Source organism: Chrysoperla carnea, chromosome 1, assembly GCF_905475395.1.
Source record: "Chrysoperla carnea chromosome 1, inChrCarn1.1, whole genome shotgun sequence".
In the NCBI taxonomy this organism is placed as follows: domain Eukaryota; kingdom Metazoa; phylum Arthropoda; class Insecta; order Neuroptera; family Chrysopidae; genus Chrysoperla; species Chrysoperla carnea.
The window spans coordinates 26,050,159-26,077,586 of record NC_058337.1 but is presented as its reverse complement, the minus strand read 5'-3'; the positions used below and the strand labels follow the sequence as shown (position 1 = coordinate 26,077,586).

At 29.0% G+C, this 27,428-nt stretch overlaps 2 protein-coding genes across 2 annotated transcripts; one reads left to right on the top strand and one right to left on the bottom strand.

Annotated features, from left to right (window-relative positions):
- Positions 1 to 504: 504 nt before the first annotated feature.
- Positions 505 to 1,056, top strand: LOC123305958 (LYR motif-containing protein 4). The gene is made up of 2 exons (XM_044887800.1): positions 505 to 661; positions 731 to 1,056. The coding sequence occupies exons 1-2, from the start codon at positions 579 to 581 to the stop codon at positions 918 to 920; spliced, it is 273 nt and encodes a 90-aa protein (XP_044743735.1). The 5' UTR covers positions 505 to 578; the 3' UTR covers positions 921 to 1,056.
- A 2,564-nt stretch (positions 1,057 to 3,620) lies between these two features.
- On the bottom strand, positions 3,621 to 7,354 carry LOC123305468 (MHC class II regulatory factor RFX1-like; the record flags this gene model as incomplete). The annotated part of the gene is made up of 5 exons (XM_044887186.1): positions 7,300 to 7,354; positions 6,519 to 6,663; positions 5,811 to 6,244; positions 4,430 to 4,612; positions 3,621 to 3,944 (listed from the first exon to the last, which is right to left on the bottom strand). Coding segments are annotated over exons 1-5 (1,101 nt in total), but the record flags the coding sequence as incomplete, so codon positions are not given.
- Positions 7,355 to 27,428: the final 20,074 nt, after the last annotated feature.

The window sequence follows — 27,428 nt, the reverse complement described above, 5'->3', positions numbered from 1 at the left end:
AAATAAAATTTCTTTGGAGATTAGGTGCATTTTGACAAATAGATGATAACTATCAATTTTTATAATAATCAAGCTTTTGTTTGCTTAGAAATCTCAAAAAATAGTTTTTTTTTTTCAAAGTTCATGGGCCGTCGTATAAAGTACGGGCAAAACTCTTTTAGTAATGTGAACATCATTGAGAATGTATACAAAATTATCAATTACTTTCCGAAAGCTAGCCCTTTTGGGAGCTTTGCTCCAAATTTAATTTTCATTGGACAGGAAAATTTTTCATAAATTATCAGTTTAGGAATGCATGCCAGTTTTTCTAACAATGTAGATGGAGCTTATATGAAAGCATTATTTATTTATTAAAATGAATTTAATAAAAAATAAGAAGTTACGTAAAAAATAATAATAATTATTAGTAAATTTCGTTATAACAAGGTTATAAAAAAATAATTAGATATTGTTCTCTTTTTTTATATCATATTTATTATTTCATTCATTATGTGTTGAGATTTTAATCATAAATCAATTGTGACTTACTAAACCAGTTACCGGTGTATACATTAGGATAAAATATAATTATACAAATAATGGCACATTCTAGGAGTAAAATACTTCAATTGTATAAAAATTTAATTAAAGAATCCTCAAAATTTGAAGCATATAATTATCGGTTCGTAAATACAATGAAATAAAATTTAATTTTTGAGGTTATAAAACATTTATTTATTTTCTTTTTTAGCAACTATGCCCTAAGGAGAATCCGCGATGGATTTAAAGAAAATAAAAATGTATCGGATGTAGATCAAATTAGTAAATTGATAGAAAAAGCTGAAAATAATTTGAATATTATTAAAAGGCAAGCATTATTATCGCAGGTATATTCCACCGATAAATTAGTGATCGAAAAACAGGAACCTCATTCAACGTGATTATTTTAGATTTTAATTATTAGTTTTGAAACCAAATAATTTATTGATAATGTGTTAAATATAAAATAGTTTAAAGAATGTTCGATTTTGTATTTTTTTCACCCTAATTTTGTTCACACATTTATCAATAGTTTTCTTTTTGGCGATTTTAAATAAATTACTGAATATTATTAATTTTATTCAATAACTAATTTATAACAATGAATTGAAAATGTTATAGAATATTTTGTAAAAGAAATTAGAATTAAAGTTTTATGTATTGTATTTCATTGTTTTCAAATTTGATACATAAATTGTTTTTCAGTCGATAAGGTAGAACTTTGTTTAAATTATTGCTTTAAAACGCGGGGATAAGAATTGTTTCAAAAGTTTTGTCCGTTTTTTAGTTATGTGTTTTGTAGCTCCATATTTCAATAAATATTTATGTTACTGTGTCTATACATTGATGTGTTCATTTTCCTCAAATTTTAATTTTTTGGCTCATTGATGGCTTAAAACGTATTGGAAAGGTCAAAAAGCTCGAAAAGTGGATATACTAGAAACTTCTGCAACCGGACTAAACTATTACAACAGAGTCCTATTGTGAGGAAATCGACTAAATTTAACGAAAAATGCGTTATCCGGCACTGACCAACCGCACGCTCAGAAATCACCGTCCGAAAATTAAATGAATTGAGCGTCGAAGTTTTGCCTAACCACCATGCTCTCGTCTTTTCGACTACCATCTTTTCAAATTCTTCGATTAGTTTCTCACCTGTAGAACCTTCGCAAATTAAGACCAGACAAAAACGGAATTCGTCGATTTCATCGATTACCGAGCACCCAATTTTTATTCCGGCGGGTTTAATCGACTTGTGTTACGTTGGCAAAAGTGCCCTGATTCAAATGGCGCTTATTTCCAATAAATTCAATAAGTATTCACTGAGATATTACAGTTTTAATTAGACTCATAAAAACTCACAAAACGACCTAGTATTAATTAAAACGTAATGTTTCCAAAAAGTTGGATGGACATATCATATTCAGCATTATGAAAAAACTTTGTGTTTCTTGGATCTAAATTACTCTAGAAAATGATTATTATCAAAAACGAAAACAATAATTTTTTACCGTTGTTTTACAATTTTCTTAGTTCTTTTTGAAAAAATCGAGAGTATCATTAACTTTTTTTTGTTGTCTTGGAATGCAATGAAATTTAGCGATCAAAAAATTTAGTGAAATTGACCCAATAAATTCTAAAATCGGGTGCAATAAACTTTTTGTAGAAAGCTTATTTTTCGTAGTGATTCAGAAAATTTTTCATTAATCTTATCATCAAAGGAGTTGAATTTCTATATTTTATGGATATTAATTTTATTTAAATACCGAAAAGTTAAAAATTAGATTGATTTTGCGACTCAAAGTTAATCTTCAACTGTCTTGATTGAAATAATTGCTTAGGGATATCCCAGTACCTACTCGCCCAATTGTTAAAGATCCCATCAAATCTTCAAAGATACTCGACCATTCGATACGCATTTTTGTTTTTTGGCTGAAAATTACTTTAGAAAATGATTTTTATCCAAATCGATGACAAAAAATTTTTCCCGATTTTTTGTGAAATTTTATTTCCGCGTCGGCTATTTTGGTTGACATAGAGTGAAAGACTTTGTGGAATAGTGGGTAAGAGGAGAGGGGGGATCGTAGTTTAATAATGCGAAATTTAATTTTACTCTTATTTTCAAATCGTAAGCAAGCAAGAATATCAGTCGGAGAAATATGGGTGGGTTTGAGAATAGTTATAAAATAATGCTTGAATTATTTGCTGCCAATTCCGAATGCTCGATCGATAGTAAAAGTGATTTGAGATTGTATTTTCAATTATCTATAGCTAAAACTTATTTACGTGGGTGACGTTACGAATAAAATTAAGTTTAAAATAGAAATTTTTATGATTCTTTTATTCTTAATTAGTTGATTTTAACTCAATATAAAACAAACAGAAGAGAAATTTTTAGAAAACGGAATTAAATATTTACCAATGATTCCTTTATTTGAATAAAGAAATGTTTTTAGTTTTTATTATATTAAATGATGGCACTTGTATTTCTAACTTGCGTACTAAAATTCAAAATGAAATTTTTATTTTTCATTTATTATTACCTTTGGAAAATTTTAGTTGGTCTTTTATTTATTGAAGAAGTTATTTGAAGTTGGTCTTTATAAGATTGTATGTGACTTATATATCGTGTTTGTAATTGAATTGCCTATGTAAAAGGTAAAAGGGATTTAGTATCATTCATGTTATGAATAATAAGTTTCAAGGAATATTTTTTTGATTATTCACATTGAGATATTAAGGATTCGCACACTAAAACGAAGCGAATTGTTGATTGCGTATCGTTTGAAAATATAAAGTTATAAGAAATTCAAACAGTAACGTATTTTATAGCAAATTGCATAAAAAAAAAAGTGGTTATTAAATTCGCCAAATTGAAGCTCCTAAAGATACTTCCGTACTTCCGCAACGGTACTTCAACTCAAAGAAATAAATTTTCTATTGTAGGTAAAATATTCGTACGATACTGAGCAGCTCATGGTCTATAAATAATAAATAAAACATTAAATTTTTATATTTTTTGTTTATAAAAAAATAGATCTATAAAGTATATACAATAAAATTACAAAACATAATAATTATTTATAAATTTATTCTTTTTTTTGTTTGTTGTTTGTTGTTTTATCACTTCGTTTGTATGGTCCAGAGTGGTTTGGTGGTCCGTAGCTTGTCGTTAAACCTGAACTTCCCCCTCCTAATGAAACACTACCTCCTCCTAGTTGTACACTTCCTCCACTTAATCCACTTCCTCCACCAATGAAGCCACTACCACCAAGAGATGAAGTACCAAGTGATCCAGAGCCTAAAGACAATCCACTATCGGATGCACTACCACCTTGAATATAACCTCCTCCTGAGCCTCCTAAGTTAATGGCTCCACCGCTGGCTCCTAAGTTTATGGCTCCACCGCCTAAGTTTTGTTTATTCTGTAAGAGAAGAAAAAAAAATTAGTTTGATTAATCCTTTATGAAATTTGTTAATCGAAGGTATAGTTTTCGGTATCTCAAATTGATAAAAAAATTTTCTCTGATTTTTACGCTTTAGTATGATCGGTTTAAGATATAGGGCGCATTATAATTAGCGCCCGTGGGCGACTAATTATAATGCGCCTTGTCATTAAACTGTGAAGCGTGGTAAGCCGACGCTTGCTTTCAGATATAGTACTAGAATCATTATCAGATGCTGTGAAATGGACATTGTATAAAATGTAGAACTTTTTTTTATGAAATTTTAAACAAAACACTGTTAAATTTTGTTAAATCTCTCTTACATTTTGGCCATTTTCGAATTGTGCCGCTATAGGCAATAACATCACTTGTCTAAGCCTAAATTCTGCAGTGTTTGAATAGTACTTAGAACGAAATATTTGTATATTTGTATATTAGATTCGATTTTTATAGCTTGTACTTACAGTTTTGTATCTGATGAAGTAAACTTCTGGTTTTGAAGGTTGAGTTGGTGCAACATTTGCTTGTAATTGAATATCAGCAACATCGTCAGGTTTCTTTGATAGAACATAAATTAATGTCTTCTCTTGGTTCTGTGCTTGAGCTTGAATGATTTGTTGTTGAGTTGGAGCTGGAGCACTTGGAGCCTATAAGAAAATAATGCATTAATTAATAAATGATAAAGGAGGAAGCACAGGGAAGAGTAAAATATTTTAATTTCTGTATTGGTTGTTTTAAATTTTATGATTTTCCATCATTTTCTGTTAAAAATATGGAAACTCGATTTTAAAAGGTTTTCTGTTTTATTTCGGAAGTTTTTTTTTTTAATTTAACATCTATCACAAGCCAAAATTAAGGAATTTCTATGCTACAGCTATGGAAAAATTTTTTTTGATAGAATTTAACGAGAAATTAAATTTAATTACTTAATATAGGACTTTTAATCACAAAGTTTCAGAAATGATGATCGTTTAACACACGAAATAATTGTGCCCACGTTCTAAATTTTAACTAATTTACGCCCAAATTAATATTTCAAAAAAGAAAACTAATATAACTAATTTTGTTTTGTTTTTAAATTTTATTCTAAAAACATTCCTTTCAACTTTCCTACTTTATTTTCCAATTCTGTCGAGAGAATTTTTTAAAATCGTAAAAAATAGCTGGGAGGACAATGAGTTTTACATGCTTTGAATGGGAAAATCGCAAACTTTGCAGCTGATTGTCTCGCGATCTAAACGGCTAAAAATTTTAAAACTTTGGGATCTGTGAAAAAAATAGATTCAATCTATCGAAAAGTGCTTTCATGTTGGCAATACCTTAAAGGAAAGATATTGATGCAAAGATTTGTCGTCAAGTATTGGAAATCATTTAACTGTTACCCTTCTCAAGGTATACTCAAACACAATTTCCTCTTATACATTTCTTATTTTTTCATCGAATGCTCTCTTTTTCTATATCTCCAGTTTTTATTGAGATATACGGTTTGTTTTGGTCTATGAACCCTCTCTGGAAGAAGGTCTTTCATTTGAGTTTTAACACTTAAATTGGTTGAGTTGGAGGGAAGCTAGCTAGCTGTGAATATTCATCTTGATCAATGATTCTATAATTTTGCTATGCTTCTACTTTTAACATATTTGTTGTAAAAAAATTGCCTATATTTCAAAAAATGTTTAAATGTGAAAAATTGTCTATACATACAAAATTCTATAGATCTTTACGAAGCGAAGGCTGTGTGCCTTGTTGAGGGTAAACCGGGTGTATGCTTTTGATGCGGAAATTTTTCACTAGTTATTTGGTTTTACTTATAATAATTTTAAAAAGTTGTGATGTATAAAATAATACCTTGATGAAAATGATCTTGTAATGTTTTACTGGTTGAACACTTTGCCCAATAATTCTTTGTTCATGGACTTCTTCTTGCTCTGGTGGTGGAACATGTACGTAAATATGTTTTTGAATCAATGGAGCTTGTTGAACAAATTGAGGTTGAGGTGCTGGTAAGGGTTGAGGAATTGGCTGCGGTAATGGTTGTGGAAGAGGTCGTTGTATTGATCCGGTATTAATTAATAATCCACCACCAGTTGCGCCACTGTGTCCAAGTGTTGCTACATTATAATTAGGTGCTGGAATGTTGTACTGCGGAGCTGGTAAATTATATTGTGGAGCGGGTGCATTGTATTGTGGAGCTGGAGCTGTTTGTAATCCACCGGTTTGAATTAGTAACCCTCCGCTACTACTTCCTCCCTGGGAGTAAGATCCTTGGGATAAACCACCACCTATGAAATTACAAAAATTTTTTTTTTAATATCCCTTGTTGAAATAAATCTGTTCTGGAACTCAGAATATTTAGTTTGAAATTCAGAAAAAGAATATGTGAAGTAAAACTATCTCTGAAAAAGTCTGAGAATATCAAATAAATTATTAATCAAGACTTTTTCAGAGATAGTTTTACTTCACATATTCTTTTTCTAAATTTCAAACTAAGTATTCTGAAATGAGTTCCAGAACATATTTATTTTCACAAGGAATATTTTGCAGGTAATAAATTACCTCCAATTAATAAGCCACCACTTAATCCTTGATTTTGTAAAGGAAGACTTCCGGCATTAATTAATAATCCACCACCACTTGGTCGATTATATGAATATCCTGCTTCGGGCCTCGCTAGGGCAGTCACTATGAGAGCCGTAAATACCTATATTTAAAAAAATTCAAGAATTAGAAAAATATAGGGCCAAAGTGTGTCCTATAATGATCGCATTTGGGCAATACAATAATTCAAAGCAAAAATTCTAGGTAGAAAATTTCTTAGAGTGTTTTCGATCCGATTATGAGGTACTCCTTAATTTTAAATTTTTTAATTTTTTTACGTATTTTAGTAAAATTTCTTAAAATGAGCATAGCCGTAGGAAATAAAATTTATTATAATTTTTCATCTGATAAGTTATTTTCGTAATATTTTTAGTTCGTCATTTAAAGTCAAAGTACAAAATTTTGAATTTTTGAAAAATATTCTAACTTTTAGAAGATTGAATATATTTCAGCAACTGGAAAAATAAATCAAATGATGAATTGTGATGAATTTTATTTTGTGCAAATTTGTTTATAATAAAAAATTTAATTGTACTAATATCAATATTGATAAAATCTCAAATTAAATATTATAATTTTCGATATATTCGTTTACATTGAATCGAAAAACTTTTTTCTAATTAGAATTTTGTTCTGTATATCACTATATTGTCCATATGCGGTCATTGTGAGACACTCTATATACACTGAACTAATTTATATCACTGAACCAAAAAAAATCACTGAATAGAAAACTCACCAAAAATACTCTCATCTTTGGTGTAATTGAAACTACAAATTTTAAACAACTAATGATAAAGTTTTAAATTTAAAATGTCTTTTATACATTTTTAGAAAACGTTTATTTTTAAGTAAAATAACAAAAATAAATATGTATGTTAGGTGGAAATGGATTGATCGATCCCCGCCGTGTGCTGTGTCATATCGTGGTGTATTGTTTAACAAAAAAAAAAACAACCATTTCTCTTGGTGGTATATGAGATAGATGCGTATGTTAAGAATTATAAAAAAAATTTTTTTTTCTTATTATTAATTATATTATCTAATCATTTTTAAAGTGACAGTGATTTTAGTAATGCATTATATGCTTTTTACTTTCGAGCGACAATAGATTTTATAACAATTGACTCATAAAACATACACTTTGTTGGCTTATAGCTAGGGTATTTTTTTTAAATTATCATTAATAAGTAAAAATTTGTGGATGCTTAGTCCCTTAGTCCCCGTTATGGCGAAAGCTGGGCATTTTAAGGACGGTTTTCTAATTAATCATTGACCAAATGTTTTGAAATATTGATTAATTTTGAATATGAAAATATGGTATGTGTTAGTTTGATGATACCTAAAATATTTTTTTATTGACAATAAAAAATGAAAATCTAAGGAAAAGATTTTCAATGTGACGTTGGAAATATATCTATATTTTATTGTAATATATCTATAAATATATACCTAAGGAACACAATTCTGTAATAAATATTGTTAAAGAATTTAATATCAGTTAAATATATTTTATTCTATTCTATATCTATAAGTTATACTCTCCCAAGTATAGTACAGATAATAAAGTGTATATTCTCCTTGAGCTCAGAAATTATGTGAAGAAGATGAAAATTTGGTTATATTTGATAGGATGTAAATTAATGATTTAAATGACCCTGTATCCTGCAGTGCCAGGAAATTTGGAAAATGGGTAATTACATCAAAAATTCAGCTTAGAAAAAGATTACTTGCGAAGCTAAGAAAAAGTTTTATAAGAAACTTGTAGCAGACGTAATTCTGCACATTTCTGCATGCTTTTCATTAGATTTTCTACCATCAAAATAAACGAGCACTCTTTTGTTTATTTGAGGAAAACTGATTTCTCGATGATAATTTTTCATTTTCTAGATTTTCCTGCCACTGTACTATTTTGCCATTCTATTTTTAATCCTTGACTAACAAAGAGAGGTGTATGAACCGATTTTGACTTTTGTTTTATTTGAAAGGTAATTTAATTTAGAGCGTCTTTAGCTATATTCTAGTTTGCCGTTACGTATCCCATAACATCTGGGAAAAAACTGTAGTCTTCAAACGACTGATCAGCATTTCTTGAAACATAGCTAAGGACACTCTCGACCAAATTGAATTAAAAAAAAATTTTAATTGGTTCTTCCGTTTAGGAGCTACGATGCCATAACGATCAGACTTGATTTTCTGTCGGAGGTCTTTAAATTTACAATTTATGTGCTATTTCCGTTCAAATTGCCCTATCTATAAGAACACACTCGCCTTTCTTCTTATTTATTTGGAATCGTTAGTTCGGGGGTACATTGAAGTACCCGCATGTGCTAATCTTATTGCAACATTAAATGTTTTATAATTAATTAACAATTATTATAATAATTAGGCGTCAAAAATAGTTGATCCTAATAATATTAATTAGTCAATCTAAATGAATTGAAATTAATTATTTGAAGCGTTACACTTACAACACTTATTATATACCTTAGTTAATAATCACTTTATTTGAGTTTTTACTTTTTTTAGTATTATATTGCCACGATAAATTATATATGTCACCATTTTTCCTATTCTAGGCGCCAGGCAAATGTTCGTTGCCGATTGAGGTTCGAGGTTATCCCAAAGATTTTCTTACATATATTGGTCGTTTTTAAGCTTTAACCAGTTTAATGTTTGAAAAAAAAAAAATGCAAAAATGGCCGTTTTCAAAACAAAACAAAAAATATCTTTTATATACTACAAATAGAAATAGAGATTTACCCAAAAACCAAAAAAAAAAATTGATTTGAGTTAAAACGCAGTTTTTGGCAATTTAATTACACAAAAAAAAATTAAATTCGAAAATTTGCGACCATTTAGAACCTTATGGTAGATCTACACGATACCAACTTCACACAGACTTCTATAGAATTTTGTCTGCGCAACAAATTAGTGCAAACAGAAGTCGGTATGATGGTAAAGTCTGAGTTAAAAAAGTCTGAGCACGGAAGTTGGAATTATTCCCATACTAATGATAAGTCTGCACATACATTTCGTCATCATATTTACTTGAACATTTTTACTCAGACTTTCAGTCTGTAAAAACAATAGTCTGTATCGTGTGGACCCACCATTAGAATGAAATAATCTGCAATTACTGATTATGATATTGAGAAAGGTTGCTCAAAGATTATCTAAATATTTTGGAAAACTCAAAATAGTTTTTCAAACATAAAAACACTAGCGATAACTCGAAAACGGTCAACCTTACCTACCATTTCAATTTTCAAGATTTAATCAATTTAACTTGAATAAAATTCAAAACCAAAAAGTTTAATATTCTTTTTTTTTTCGTTGTTTATCAAAATAGTTTATAATAATTTTTGAAATCGTATGGCAACCAACCTTGAATTTCGATCGGCTACGAAAAGTGGTTTGACACCTAGAGTATATCTGTTAAGGTATATTATATTCAAAGTAAGAATGTTTGTAGAACCGAAAGTAATTTATTAAGTAATAATCTTTATTGTTAGAACTTTTTCAAGTAGAATTATAATTTTAATTGGAAATATTTTCAAAAAATTAAATTATAATATTTATCGATTTTATTGCCCAAAATACTTGAATAAAAAAAGAAAGTGGTTTGGCATTATTTTTATATGTTCTCAAAAAATTAATTTTAAAAATTAGATTTTATCGTGTTATCGTGAATTTTGCCACCGTTCATTATTTTTACTTTCGATTTCTATAAATATTCTATAATTTGAAATATTTTAATATTTTAGTCAAAGTGCTTTTTGAAAAAGACTGAAAACGATTAAAAACAATTTTTGGAAACTGTTTTTTGATATAAACCTTTTTACAAGCTTCTATTTAGGATGTTTGCTAGTTTGGATCAAATTTTCGACTTGCTTAAATTAAAATGCAATAAACTATCTATTAGCAAGAACATTCAAAAATTTAAGAAAAGTAATGGCGAATACTAATGAACAAAATTTTGATATAGGTGTTAAAAATATTGATACTATGAACAAAATTTGGGTATAAGTGTTCATAAAATCTGCACTTAAATAGTCCATTTCCGGTTGTCTGTCTCTCTGTCGTCTGTTTGTCGTCTGTCATCACGATAATTCAAAAACGAAAAGAGATACCAAGCTAAATTTTTTATAGTGTACTTTGGACGTAAAAAGTGAGGTTTAGTTCGTAAATGAGCAACATAGGCCAATTGGGTCTTGGGTCCGCAGGACCCATCTTGTAAATCGTTAAAGATAGAACAAAAGGTTAAATGTAAAAAAATATTCCTTATAAAAAGATAAACAACTTTTGTTTGAAACATTTTTTCGTGAACAACATTGTTTTCCCGCGAGAGCGGAAATTATGCGCAAATTGTATAGTATGTATTATATGGGAATATTAGTCGCCATTATGTGTGTGACATGTATGTATGTGTAATGTGACAGAGTAATCAACATGGTATTTCAACATTTTATTCAGTCAATTGTTTGTTTTCACTTGCTCATTTGTACATATAGTTTTAATTAATTAATTAATTAGATAAACATAAATTTTTTAATGACCCTGATAAAAATTTAAAAAAATTGCTTAGACCTAAATAAAGAAGATTTGATGGTCGATGGTGTAAGTTTTACCCATATATGTCACATATTCCAACGAGTATAATTTATATGTTATATGACCTTTCGACAAAAAATTAGTTTTGTGTTTTTATTAATCTGTGATTAATTTTTATTTGATTTCGTCATTTTATTTTTTCTTTTTAAATATAATCAATCTTTAAATAAATTTTTACAAAGAATATACATTTTAAAGATTTTACACTTGTACTTACTTAATGATTAATTAACTTCTTCAAAATGATTAAGTATTTACCGATTCTGTAAAGAAAGTTTGAAAATTCAACATCACATTAATCATTTTCTGAATATTTGATTGATTTTTGAAAAATACTCGTTAATGGCGAGCTTTTATTTAAGAATAAAATAGGTCAGAAAGTAAATTTTAACCAACTAAAAAAAGAATCTATTAATTGTAGACACATGTAGGTAACTCCGATAAAACATTTACTTTTTAGCCCATTATAATAAATAACTAAACAGGATTATTAAGTTTTATCAAAGCCATGAAACAATTAAATTTTCTAGTGTGTTTACAGCTTACTTCAGTCGTTCTTTTACTTAGTCTTCACTGCGCTTCCACCATATTTCTGTCTTGGAGCGTATTATTGAATAATTCCAAGGTTGCAAATTAATGAAAAACATGACGATTGAAGGTGGTCAGACAGTGGATGTGGTCTTAGGGACTTAGACAGAGAACTGGCTAATTCGGAAAATTATATTGTATGCATTTGCCGGTGATAACTTTTTAAATTTAACTAATGCAAACCGAGATATTACTAAGTTTATGCATTTTGTTAAAATATGCCCCCTCCAGGACAAAAATATAAATATTTTGCTAAATTTATGAAAAAATTATTATTAATCAGCAAGCCCGGTATCAAATGCTTTGGCTAAAAGGGTTTAATGTTACTGGTGGAAGATTTTCCAAAGCAATCAAACCGATCTAGCTAATTAATAATAATTTTAATAAAATTTAGCTTAATATTTTTATTGTGGGTTCTGAAGAAAATATATCTGAACAAAATGCATAATAAAGCCCATTTCTTTAGAGCTCATCTTAATTTGAATAACTCATTTTTTGTTTTAGAATTTAGAACATTAAAATCATTAATCTGTTTCTAAATATTAAACGTATAGAAAATGATTAAATCAAGTTTATTTCCTGCAACATTTCGATTTCTTCGTAAATATCAAATTCCAAGAAAACAAAGTTGTAGAAAAATTTTTCCTTGGCAAACAGAAAGTTAAAAATAGATTTAATTTTTTTATATATGAATATTATAAAACTTTACAACAGCAAAAATTATCGCATATTTGGTATAAATGGCTTCCAAAGGTATTGCAACAAGAGAGAACTCAAATAATCAATTCGAAGCTCCTGTAGATGACACAACAGAAAAATTCGCACGCCCTCGGTACTTATGTGAAGAAAGTGTCATCACTTGAGATATAACTTGATTCGTTAATAGTTTATGCAATGTTTAAATATCTCAAAATAATACTTGTATTACTACTCAATTTAATTTTTATTGTAAAAAAATCTGATGAGACAACCAACATTAGTTAAATAACCTCCATATAAAAATTTCTTAAAGCCATTTTCAAAAATCATTACAATGAGAACTGTCTCTGTTTAAAGAACTCTTAATATTAATACTACGTATTTTTTTCGATAATTTAAATATTAAACAACTATCGATAAAAATATGTGAATCTTTGTATTTGTGATCCATGGTACAATATCAATAAAACACATCCTAATATACCTTGAAACAATCTCACCGATTATTCCTGAAGTGCTCTCTTCAACATCGTTATAGTTTACTCTAGGAAGCAACAGTATTCAGCACAGAATGTATGTGATTGAGACCTTGTGATTCATATACGTGGTAATTGTATTTTTAACTAAATAATGATAATTAATTACCTAAGACAAACTGTAACAAGATAAGAATGATAAACTGTAATAAGATAATAGACCATCAAAATTTGAAGCATTGAAAAAACGGAACTGGCGTTAAAAATCTGCGGATTGTGAAGAAAAACTTGGTCGTCTAGAAGAATGTGTACGCCTAGCTCAGTTACATTTACTTAATTTTCTCGAACTCATTTAACAATTGAAGTTGTTAAAAACAATTTAATTAAATTGATATTAATTCAATTTATAATTCAAGATGTCATCATGATCATTTGAAAACACAGCCTTTTCGAAAAAAATCGTAGAGGAAAGTTTGGTAGGCTCGTTCAAAGACAGCCACTCACGAAGTTTCAAGTATGTATTCATCATTAAAAAACCGTGGTGTAGCACGGTCTATTTATTTTAAATTCAAATATAGTATAACAACTTATTTATTAATGTCTAGTGATTTACGTTGAGTATAATTTATAAAACAATATGCGACAATTAGCATCTAAAGAGACAGAATAATGAAATTTTTTGCTTTTTTCACAAAAAAATTTTATTTTTAGTTTATTCAAAAACAAAACCACATTGACAACCATTCTTCAACCTACTTGCATTCCAAAAAAATGCTCTATTTTCCGAGAAACTGCAGAATGATTCCAGATGCCAGATACATTGTACTCTATGTCTAACAATCTTATTATTTTAAATGATTTGGTTAAGATTCGTTGATAACTCATTCTCTATAAATTGTCGCACAAACAAAACACAAAAAACGGTCAAAGTTCGGAAAATTTGAACAGTAAGTTGGATTTGAATGTGGTTTTCGGCATTCGATTCGTTAGAATCTTAGGAAATTTAGTGAGCTAAATTGATTTATAAGAAATTCAAAATACGCAATTTACATAAATAATATGCATTTTAAATTAACCGTAAATATCATAAACTCAAAATTCAATTAATAGGGATGAAAATGATTCCAAACTTGTTAATCGGAGGTTTTTGGGATCGCTGAACACGAATTGGCCTCCGAGGTACCTGGTGCCCAAGGTAAACGGTATCCTCGTCGTCTTCTGGAGTTCGAAAAATTCGTTATATATCGGTCTAAACTCGTTACTCAGTGGTTTTTGGGGTTGTTAAACAAGAATATCGTGACAGAATCGGGCACCATGTACCTCGGGGATAAATTCTGTCACGATATTCATGCTCAGCGAGTCCAAAAACCCAAGAGTTACGAGTTTGGAATCATTTTCATTACTATGAACCGAATTGTAAATTTAATATATTTACGATTAATTTAAAATCCAATTTAGGTCACAAAATTTCCTGATGAACGAATAGAATGCCGAAAACCGAATTCAAATGCGACTTATTGTTCAAATTTTTCGAACTTCATTACTTCGTTTCTGCGACTAAAACGTTACCACGTATATATAGAGGTAAAATTATACATGCAATCCAATGTACCCATTGACTGACTGACTGACTGATATATTCTCACTTGAATGAAATATAATAACATAAAAATATTAAATATTAATCTGTCTGTACAATGTTCGCCCACAACAATACAGTAATAGGTACACACGGATTTAACTATATTATATGCATTTCACCAAATTAAATAAATAATAAAAAAATGTAAATAAATATTTAAAAAAATAAAAAGAAGAAATATATGTCATTTTATTAACAACTGATTATACACATCATTTGTATTATTTATGTTAAAAATTAACATATTTTAATAAAAAAAAATATTTTAAAAAATAAATTAAATACGATTATTTTCTATTCTTTTTTTATGATAAAATAGTTAATAATATTATTAACTATTTAATATACAAATTATTAAAAAAATTTCTTAAAATTTAAATTATTTGATAGAACAGATAGAATATTATTTTTTAAAAATACAAAAACGTGCTGCTAATGAATTTGACTCAAAGTTCCAAGATAAACGATGTTTTCAAGTATCTTAGTCGGTATAAATTTTCAGGGAAATCTTGCGTGTGAACAAAAATTTATTAGCAATCGGATCTACATATGATGTAAAGGAAAAGAATTCCATTTTGCGAATCTCAAAACTTCAAATTTTTAAGTGAGAAGACCAAATTGTTGACGCTATGAAAGCGCCAAATAGAAGCAATAAAAGCCACATTAACCACAACTTTTTAGTACTGTGGTTTGTTTTAGAACCAGTTAATCTTTCGAGTATCTTAACGAATTTTGTTTTTCTGTACGGCAAAAATTGCAAATTTAAAAATTATTAAATTTTTTTGTTTTGAAAAACCATAGAAAGCTATAGAGTGGTACGATAAGTAAACAAGTGAAAACAAACAATTGACTGAGTTAATTGTTGGAATACCATGTATAAACAGTGTTGATTACTCTGTCACATTACATACACTTACATGTCACACATATATATTATAACTGATATTCCCATATATAAATACTATACAATTTGCGCATAATAAGCGCTCTCACGGGTTAACAGTGTGTTTACGAAAAAATGTTTCAAACCAAAGTTGTTTATTTTTTTATAAGGTACATTTTTTACATTTAAACTTTTGTTCTATCTCTAACGGTTTACAAGATGGGTCTTACGGACCCAAAACCCAATTGACCTATGTTGCTCATTTACGAACTCGACCTCACTTTTTACACGCTATAAAAATTTCAGTTTGATATATCTCGTTTTTTAGTAATCGTGATGACAGACGGACAAACAGACGACAGACAGGCGACAGACAGACAAACGGAAATAAACTAATTATCAACCGTTTAAAACAAGTGAATTTTGTGAAAATTGTGGATTTTCTTAAGTATTTTTTGATAATTTATGCTTAGAACGATGAAATTAAACGAAACGGCTTCTTATTATGTCAATTAATTTATGATAGATAAAAGGTTTTATTTTAATTTGACTAGATTTAAGTATAACAGTAAAATTAACTCATAATTTACATAAACATATTTACAAAAAAAAAAAAGACTTCTCACTTATAAAAAAGTTTGCTTTTACTTTTATGATCGTAAATAAATCTCTTATTACTCATTAATTTTGCAATAAAATTGAATTATTGTTTATTGTCATACAAAATTGTTGATGAAGTGGTTTTGAAAAACAATCCAAACAATTATTATATTTTTGGTAAATCTTGTACAATTTTTAGTGGGAACATTTTAAAGGTAGACTGTTTTGTATTTTAATTGCCAACCCACAAGTTATAGATTTTAAAACATTACCCATGAGGATATCTCCGTTGACGATAAATATTCAAATAAGATGGCGAGTGATGGAAAATTGTCTGTTTTTTGATCGAGTGTAAACTGTCATTCGTCCGGCGTTCACAATGCAGAAATAGCTTAATTATGCATCCTCCAATTTATGTAAAAGTATGAGGTTTTGATAGGGTTGCGCCATAATTTATTGCTATTAATTTGGGACACAAATCCCATCAAAAAGCTTTTAATAGGATTAAAAAGTCGCAGTTGGATGCAAAACCTGCTATATTTTTAATGGGTTGAAAAATCAGGCATACTTGGCTCGGATAAAAAACCTGTCGAAAATTACTGACTACAAATCTTCCACCATGATTTCGGATACAAAATTATTATCTGCTTTATACCAAATTGTGACAAATAAAATAAATGTTTATGTTTCACTGAATGCACTTTCATAGTGTTCTCTTAATTTGTTCTTCGTTTTCCAACCTGACTCAAAATATGACGGACTTTAAAAACTACGATAGTCAATAAATGTGAAAGAGCGGGTATACTTACAGTTCAGATACAAAATTTGACATCTTCAATTTTTAAAGCATAATAATAAGCATTATTATTTTAAAACTTGAGAGTAAAAAGCTTGGAATTGTAAAAAAGCTTACTTTAAAGTTGTAAAAAAGGTTTTTTTATTTGGAATAATATCCGTTGAAACACTTATGCCAGGCTTTGCATTTGGACAACTCGTTTATTTAGGTATTCCCTAGTGGCTCAGTTGGTTAAAACGTAATCAATTTTTGTTCACGGTATGCCTAGGGTAGCGTGGTCGATTCCTGTCGCCACAATAAAAATTAATTTAATAAATAGTAGTGATCGGCTGGTGTAGTGTATGGTAAACGCTGGAAGGAGGTTTACTCAGCCTCTGAAATATTTGAGGAGCTGATAAATTAAATTATCAGCGGAAAGGTGGTAAAACACATATATGGTATCACAATGGGCTCTATAGCCTAAGTGTGTCCTTCGTGCACAGTCAATATAACCTAACCTTACCTGGTATTATGTGGAGATATCAATAGATCGTTTGCTGTCTCCACAAAATAAAGCATTGCAAATTTAATTATTATGCCGTTACAAAGCTCGTATGGTTGAAGCTTTCGAAATTCGTTATTTAGTGATGAAAGAGCCTCTGAAATCCGTTTCATAAACGCATCCTAAGCGAACTGACGAATCAACAGAAAGGCAGACAGTTATACATATCTATACATATAGATACTAAATCGATCATTTACCATTATAGAAAATTATTACTACAAGTATCATAACTTAGAGATTCATCTTCACCGACAGTGATAATAATTTCTCCATAAATTCAAGGTGGCATAGATATGACAGCCACACCTTTAAAAAAGAAAAAACGAACTTAAAAAAAAATATATTTTTTATTTGAATATCCTCATATACACCCCACCTTTCCCACATCACAAAGTGTGTAGTATTAATGGATGCTTATTGTATGGGAAGAAAGTTTATTAAATACCTTCAGGGCACTCATATATTGGAGGTATTGTATATGTGTTATAATGTTTAAAACTAAACAATATGTCACCGAAATTGTAATTTGTTGGATACGACGTCTTCTGAGAATATAATACATACAATATATTATTAATTTATGCATATCACAAAAGAAAATAAATATCTGAAATACTTAAGAAATTATTCATTTCCTTTTATACATTCGTCTGTCTACTTGTAATTTGAATATGAGAATTTTTGTGTCCGTAGGAATTCCGCATTCAAAATCTTCCCTTAAAGATAATCGTGTAATAAACCTCCGACACAAAACAGAAAAAGCCTTCATCATCGAGTGTTAAGAATAAGTGGATATATTTTTATAGTTTATATAGATTTTTGAGTTCAAAAAGCGATATGAAGCTTTAGGAAGTAACGGTTAATTATGGTTAGCTTAGGCGCTCCTTTCTCTACGCAAATTGTCGTGGGGGTTATTCTAATAACTGAATAAAAAATACAAAAATCACTGGATAAAATGATAAAATGAGGTGTTGGAAAAAAATTGTATTTGTTTTTGTTAATCCATAATTTTACGAATACCTACCGCTAATTCTTTTTAGTGGTGTATCTATCAATGATATTTATATACTATCAATGCCGTGTTTTAACCCGACTGCGGCATGGGTTATGTGTTTGACTGCTATGTACGTATGTGGGTATGTGGAAATGTGTGTTCATATACTCCCTCGTTACCTCTAAACTACTTCTCATAATTTGACAAATAGGATATCATTGAAAGCGTCATGGTCGTCCGCTGGTTATATTCTTAAAAATATTCCTATGTACTACGACAGTAAATAAATTAGAAATAGAATACTATTTAATTTATAGATGTTTTCAACATAGTACTTAGATTTACATAGGGACTTATATGATTGTCAATAATTACACATAAATAAATTTTGAACCCAAAAATAATTTAAATAAAATAAAGGTCAAAACCTGAAACCCGACTACTATAAAATCTCGCTCTAAAAAGTATTAAACAAGAAAATATTATCATCTGAAATTGTTATAAGTAAAATTGTTATTACAGTCGGGGGACCGTTTTGTGGAAAATTTTTTAATCTTAGATTCTCTGGCAGTAATGACAATTTTACTTATAATAATTTCAGATGACAATATTTGCTTGTTTTTGTCATTTTTTTTAGAAAGTGATTTTGTAGTTGTCGGGTTTTAGTTTTTGAACTTTATTTTATACACATTTCGGAAACTAGTTGTACATCTTTAAGCGTCTTATCAGATTTTTACCAAATAAATAACCAAGAACCTTGTGAATTAAATGAACCTTCGAATTAAAATTCTGCATTCTAAACAGTCGTTTCAGGCAGACAGACACTTCAAACTTATAACGGCACGTTCCGTTTGTTGGGGAATAAAAGGATAATCATAAGTATCGAAACTACAGAATAATAGAAAAACAAAATATTAGTGGCATCCATTTTAACCCCCGAACTAAAAAACAGGGGTGTTTTTAAAGTTTGACCGGTATATGTGTGTGTCTGTCTCTGGAATCGTAGCACCTAAACGGATGAGCCGATTTTAATTTGTTTGGTTTCATTTGAAAGGTAATTTAACGAAGAGTGTTCTTAGCTATGTTTTAAGTTTGAGTTTAGGGTTCCAAACCCGAAAAAACTAAAAAATTGGCATTGATCTTCAAAATTGATTCAGTGTGGAGACATGACATGTAATTTTAATATATAAATAATTACTATGGAAATGAATGGTCAAATAAACCTGTCTCAATTCATTTCAAAAAGTTAAAAGTTAGTTAAAATAAGTAATTCAAAACAATAATTTAAAAGAACAAAGTCAACTTAAATATCTCAATTTCAATTAAAATATTTCCAAAAATTTGTCCCAAGAAATGATAGCTCTCTAAATATTCTTTTCATCTCACCTGTGTCCTTGACCATCACTTTGGTATTGATTTAAGATGGAATATTATAAGTTTAAAGTGTTTATCCGTACGTCTGTGTGTTATCAGTGGCATCGTAGCCCCTAAACGGTCGAAACGACTTGATTGAGAACATTTTATAGCTAAGTTTCCAAAAATCGGTTTACAAGGAATAAATCGCATTTGTCGGGGGTTTTTAAAATTTTGTAAATTTCATTTGTTGAACTGACAATTCGGTTGATTATCTAATTTATTGAGACCTTTATTTTTGTAGATAACCTGGGAGTCTCCCTTCAGACCTTAAATCGACAACATTTTAAACAGAGCGTATCTAGGGAAGAATAGATTAGCCACCAATATATTAACTCAACAGCTAATTCTACTATATGATTCTATCAGTAACTATTCTATCTAGGATTGCCTCAATATGAGAAATTGGTTTGAAATGTTGGTAGATCACTAGCTGTTATTTTTTAGAATCTGTAGCATTGATCGATTATCTTTAGGCTCTTATGTTTGAATCTAAATATGAAATCTTACTATGTGAAATATTAAAATATCTAGATATATGAAAGTCGTGTAGAAATTTTAAACGATTTATTAAAAAAAGTAAATTGAAAAGGTTGTCATTGTTTAAATTATTAATTATCACTTTACACTAATTTAATCTATTAGCTAAATAAATATTTATTTCTTTCTTTATTGAATTGACTAGATAGATAGATGTAGGCTGACTTTTTTGATCTAATTATTAGATATAATTTTGTATTAGGAAAAACTAATAACGTACCTAATTATTATGTTATTTAATTAGAGGAGAAAGTTCGTGCATTGTACCCAATTTTTTTTTGCAAAAAGGTTGATAAATAATATATAATTGATTGGCTTGTTTTAATTTGAATTTATTAAATTTAAATTATATATTTGTATATGATTGTTTGACATTATATTATAACTGTTAAATTGCGACACTTTCATAGTTTTATCCTGGTCATTAAACTCTAAAATTTTTTTTTCTACAAAACCGGTCACTATCTATGGAAGACGTAAAAATTATTTGTTTTTGCAAACTACAGACTGTTTCTGAACGTACTTATAGTCATGCTAGTAGGGATGGCATTGGGATTTAGTATCTACACGGTAAGAAATTTTTTGTGGATATCACTATGTCGGTATCAATGTGAACGCCATCAGGGCTGTACATAGCGCCGGTGGCAAAGTATATAGATTGCGCCTTATATGTATCGATATCGGCTCTAACGATTTTGATGAAAATTCGTATACAGATAGTATTAAACATAAGAAATTTAATTAGATTGGTGACATTCCTGCAGAAAAGCGGAAAACGCAAAAAACAAAATTACACGGCCTACTTTCTACATGAGGTTCCGATAGCTCTTTGTACGAAATAGATAATGTCTTCCCTATCTCCAGCATATTATACAAAGGTATAGGTCTTTTTAGCTTTGATGCTTATGCCTTGGATTCAAAAACTAAACCAAACGCGCTAAGTTCGTTTTTTTTTAACAGGTATTGAGTAAGTGTAGGTTATATTGTTTTTTGTTAGCCTGATTACAATCTGGCGGGAATTACAATCGTACGTTGACAAAATATCTATATATTTTTTTAATTATCGATAATTTAACATCTAAAATTGTTTAAGAAACATCGGTGTTGGGTAATGCTAATGAAATAATGACGAAAGCACCAGTATCGAAGCTTTAGTCACTGTTTAGATCTAGCGTCTTGAACTATCAATTAAATTCTATGAAAGTATGAATAAACAATGTTTTCAATTGACGCTGAATCTTCTACGAAACTCACACAGTACTGAAGTCATTTTGGACATAAAGTAGTACTAACTGTTCGAGATCTACCAAGGTCCAAGCGAACCATCTTTGAGAAGGTGCGACTGTTGTAATGAAAATCTCGTCTTAGCAAATTAGTTTCTTGGGAAAAAAATAATTCTACATGAATGAATTCCGAATCGATTCTCTTAAAATCGCCTTTTGACATTTTCTGAGTGTAGGTACATTAGATTTGATTGTACTAACTGTATAAACAGTATATGTTTAATATAATAATAAAAATCATAATTTTTGTTTGTTACTTAACTTGTTCAATAAAACTGCATTTATTTATTAATTACTTTTCAATTCAAAAGAAAATTTTTTAATATTTTTATTATTGAGAGAGAAAATGGAAAGTAGAAAAACATTAAAATTACACCATTCAACTGTTCATTTACATATACTTATTATTATTTAAATAATATAAAATAATATAAAAATAATGGGCATTACTCAGTGTTAACAGGGACGTATAAGGTGGATAAATTAGATTTTATAATTAAATATATTTGATAAATTAAGAATAAAATTAATTATGTAACAATTATTGTATTTTATGGGTGATAGGATAAGCCGTCTGGGTTTAATCAATGCAATGTTTTGGCTGTTCCTATAACGAGTAAAATTTATTGAATTTTGAAAACTTCAAGGGATCGTCCTAAATAATATTTTGAGCTTCGTAAGTGGGTGCCTACAAAGTGAGTGGCTTCCTTTTAGCGAGTCTACCAAACTTCTTTTTACGACTTTTATCGAAAGTGCTACGTTTTCAAATGAGCATGATAACGCCATATTTAAGCTATGGGTCTAAAAAAACGCGGCGAGGAATTTATCGGACACTATGACCACTTAATAATATTAATAATTATAAAAAATGCATGAAAAGTGAACTATGTATGTATTCAAAAACAAAAATTCTTAAGTACGACATGTTCGAGGTGATAGAAAAGCTCATCGGTGCAGTATTTTTGTCGAACAAAATATTTTATTTTTTAATAATTATTAATCCAAGTTGTCAAGTGGTCATAGTGTTCAACAAATTCCCTGCTGCGTTTTTAAGATCGATAGCTTACCTATGACGTTAAAATATTCATTTAAGGTAGTACCAGCATGAAATCACTTTTCGACAGATTTGGCCGAATTTTTTTTCTCGGGTTTATAATAGCTTTATTTATGAATTCCTAAAATTTCATAATTTTTGACCGTTTAGATCGCGAGATATTTAAAGACAAAGTTCGCGATTTTGAGGGTCATGTCCCATTTAAAGCATGTAAAATGCCCGGTCTCTCCAACTATTTTTTATGATATTATTATATATTGAAGAAAAAGTAGAAAAAAATGTTTATACAATACAATTCTAAAAAAAAAACTTAGAAATTAATTTTCACTTTCGAGATATTAATTTTGACGTAAATTGATCGAAATTGGGACGTTGGCATAATTATTTCCCATTTTAAACGGTCAAAATTTCTGAAACTTTGGGAATTAATAGTAAGCATTATTAAATTCTTAAATTTAATTTTTCGTTAAATTCTGTCGAAAAAAAATTGTACCATTGCTTTAACATAGAAACCGCAAATACCATGCTGGAACTACGTTAAAAACGTAGCACTTTCGAAAATCGTAGAGAAAACGTTTTGTAGACTCACCAAACGAAAGCCATTCACGAAGTTTCAAGTATGTATTAATCATTTAATAAAACATCTTTTCTGACCCAGGGTCTATTTCTGTGGTTATTATTTTAAGATTATGTAAAACAAATTTTAGATAAAAATCTACATTAGAACCGAATTTGTCGAATGAACTAGAATCAGTTGAAATATTAAAAATTATATTTTTGACAGACTCCTGAAAAAAATTTAAAGGGCATGATTTTTTTTAATGATTTTGTTACGAAACAAATAGAAATACTCGGAACTTTTGGATGATTCTAGTTTATCTTGTGCGTATACATGTGCTGAGTTTATCTTATAAATTTCAAGTGAACCGTTTTTGATTTATAATAGATGAAAGTTTAAAAACACACTTTTGAGAAAAATGAGAAAAATGCGTTTAAAGTTTCAAGTACTAATCTGAATTTGCCAACATCTGCTTCTTTTAACTACTGTATATTTTAACGACTATGTATTTTTAAAAAAAAAAACACTTTACTAACATTTTCTACACATGTTAACGAATCAATTTGTGCAAACAACAACAAAAAAATCGATTTTTTGAACCCATCACACGGGGAGTACCCCTTAAGAACATATTCTTGAACCTGCAATTTTAAGAAAGAAGTTCATAAGACTATATGTCCGCGATCGTTTTGTTTGCAAGATACAGCACCGGTGATAAAGTTAAAGCGTGATATCACTCTAAATATTTTTGTGAAATTTAGGACACAATTTATCTGGAATCATGTAAACATTCTTCGACGTACAAAATCTTTTTTGTTTTCACAAGGGTTTTTGATAAATTAGTAAGATAGTTTGGGGACATATGTTTTCATGAACTTTTTGACAATTTGACAATCCCTGTTCCGCAATTAGCTGATATATTCTTATCTATAGAAATAGTAATGGTGTTGGCGCAGAGAAGTAAATAAAGTTTTTAAACCAAATGAAACATCAGTTATTTATTAAACTTGCGATCCCATGAAAGTCAGATATTGAAGAAGTTAAATTTTATTGGCGCTGAATAAACAGACGGACAGAGCAGTTTTATGTGAACTATTAAAGAAAAATAATTAGCTGCCCAACTTTTAATAATTTATGTTTCTACAGGTTTCATTCGCGTTTTTCTTTTGTCATAAAAAATAATTTGATAGTGATTTTTTTTTTATAAATATGTATGAATCTACCCGTAGTAATTTTAAAATTAGTATAAAAGAATAATATGCAATAATAGTGGGAAAATAAAAATATTGAGTAATTAATTAGGTAGTAACTGTAAAGTTAGCTATAAAATTTTATAATTAGTCAAGCAATAAATGATAATTGTTCATCTTATTATTATTATATTATCAATACATTATGATACTGTCAATAAAATATAAAAAAAATCACACTTGCGTATCTATTATAAGATTTTTTCTTGGAAATTTTTCCATGAATATCCGTAGATAAATTATAAGAACCTCTCGAACTGTACATACTAAGAGCCGTTAAAGTTATGTTAAATTTCTATTGTTTTCCAGAAAAATATCTTTTAAAACTAATTATTAATTGGACTAAAAAAGTTGGAGTTCACATGACGCAACGGAACTACTTTGAATGGAAGATTTGATTATAATGAACTTAAAAGTAGAAATTATAATTTTCCAATTATAGATAAAAATATACAAGAAATTGTAATAAAACCTTCACTTCAATCCAAAAAACCAGAAGAAGTAGGTGATTTGAAAGAAAAACTCTATACCTATACAGTGATGAAGAATGGCAAATGCAAAATAATTTGGAAGGGACAGGGATAACTTAGTGAGGCTTTTTAAATCACATAGAAACGAATTGGCATTTATTTAAACATTCAAACAATAGAAGATGAAAGCCTGCAAAAAAGGATGAATGAAAATATGCAAAGAAGGAAAAGAAGACCACGATTGAGATGAACGGGTGAAGTGTTGAATGATATTAGAATTAGACTCTAGTCGTAAAATGAGAAAATATTACTCTATAGGTTATAACCAAACATTGTACATGCATGGCTCATAAGATGCAGTTAGAAACACGATTGATAATTAATGATGTTTTAATAATGATGCTTTTTAAAAACAAATAATTAATTTTTGTGTGTGTAAATATAAAAAATATTTAAATGGCATCTGGTATTATCTAATAATAAATTATATGCGTTAGAGTAAAACATGCTTTATTTTAATTCAGACAATCAAACGTTTTCACTCAATTTCCACCGATATTATGGCATATACAGTATGATTCACAAATTCTTAGCCAGTCTTTAATGAAGTCTTTCTTTTGAAGTAAGTCGGATATGTGTTTCAAGAAAAAGTTATTCATATCAAACTAGTGCATATCATGGGTATATTAGATTAGAACTTTTTGAAATTTGTTTGAAAAATTTTTTTGAAATGTGAATAGGTTCGATACAGATTGAATGTAAAAATCTACAAAGACTAATAAATTTTGACTCCCAATTATTGATTTTAGCTCCGCGTTCGAGTTTTGTAAAAGTTTTAGAAAAAACACACACTGACATTCAAAAGAGAGTACTCTTTTGATTGAAATGAAAAACTTTATCTGATGACCAAAGAGAGTTTCCAAATTCCAAAGCAGTTTTATTTTGATAGATTTTTAGATTCAAATTCTGCCGAATCTATAATTAATATTTCAAAAAGAAAAGTATCAAACAAAAAAGAACAGTTTTTTTTATAAAGAAAATCTTCCTAATTTAAATATATCTTCCATCTCTCACCAATTATAAGAAGTAGTTGATCGTTAACTGACCTTTAAGGTCAAGTTCTACTCAGAGGTGCTTATAAGATGCCCCTCTTTGATACAATTATTTTTGCTTGGAACACTTTTGTGTGTTCCAAGGAAAAAAAAAAAAATCTTATAAAATCAATGAACCCTAACTTTCTGCCACGTGGTTAATAAGCTCTTCAGTCGAAGTGGAGCATTTTCTCTCGTAAGGCATATATAAGGGAGAACGGCAATTTTCAAGATGAAGGGGGTGTAGAAATCTTGGAAAAAAGTGCGCCTGGAAGCAACGGTACGTCAAAGCATCCATTTTTTATAAACTGGGAAAAATAGAGGCAGACTTTATGGTGGTTTCGGAGAGGGTTGGTGTTGAAGTAAATCGGCAAAAAAAATTAGATCTTAGCCGGATCTACCAATATTGTGTACGGTTTGTGCGGTCGTTATGTAAGTTATTTGGCAAACGGCAGAAATTTTTTTCAGTTTTTACTTATTTTGCTTTACACACTTGAATTCAAATTACCGACATACTGCCAGTTTGCGGTGTTTGCCACTATTTTCCATAAAAGTACATGTTGTAAAAGAAAATTGCACTTCTGTTTATCCGGTTAAGATCCACTTTTTTCCGGTTTATTCAATTGCTAGAATATCTGACTTATCTTAAAAGAAAAATCCCATCAAAGGGTAGCTAGAGACCTTTGTATATTTAAGGTATCATAATATGCCATGATCACAACGTCAATACGAGAAATTTAAGTGCACCAGGAGTTAATTATTAAGGTATTCTTTTACAACACAATAAATTTCACAGTATAAAAGTGTTAATGCTAATTAGTTTTTCCAATAGGATGTAAATTTTTGCATATTTCCGTAATGAAAAAATTTTGATTTGTTTGTTTTATAATAATAATAATAATATGTAATATTTATTTTGCTAATTTTATGTATGCATATACAATAAAATTTACTTAAAGAGCATAAAAGATTAAAATTAAAAAAATTGCAATAAAAAATCCATCAATCAATCGAGGTATGCTTAAAATAATATTAATAAGAGTGTGTATGGCGTGAATCAATTTCTTCTTTAAACGATTTTTCAACCTTGTCTTGTTTAATGATACCAAGTTTACCCGGTACCCGGTAGAAAATTGTAGATTTTTGCAATTATAGGTATTAGGTAATATTCAATCCGCTATTAACAGCCACAAGGCTAGCTGGTATTTATGAATGTTTTTGGTTTCGTACTCATATATGTGGCATGCGATATATTTGAATTAGCCGATTTCCAGGAATATCAGTCAATCAAAACGTAAAAAACGATCAATAAAAGAAAATAAGAGCTTTAAAAATTGTTTTTCTTTTACGTAAAATTTTTATTAGATACGTT

Bases quoted from the DNA above. Each gene is read 5' to 3' on its own strand.
- LOC123305958 (XM_044887800.1), top strand. From the start codon at position 579: ATGGCACATTCTAGGAGTAAAATACTTCAATTGTATAAAAATTTAATT. The intron at 662-730 runs GTTCGTAAATAC...TTTCTTTTTTAG, and splicing joins TTTGAAGCATATAATTATCG to CAACTATGCCCTAAGGAGAA.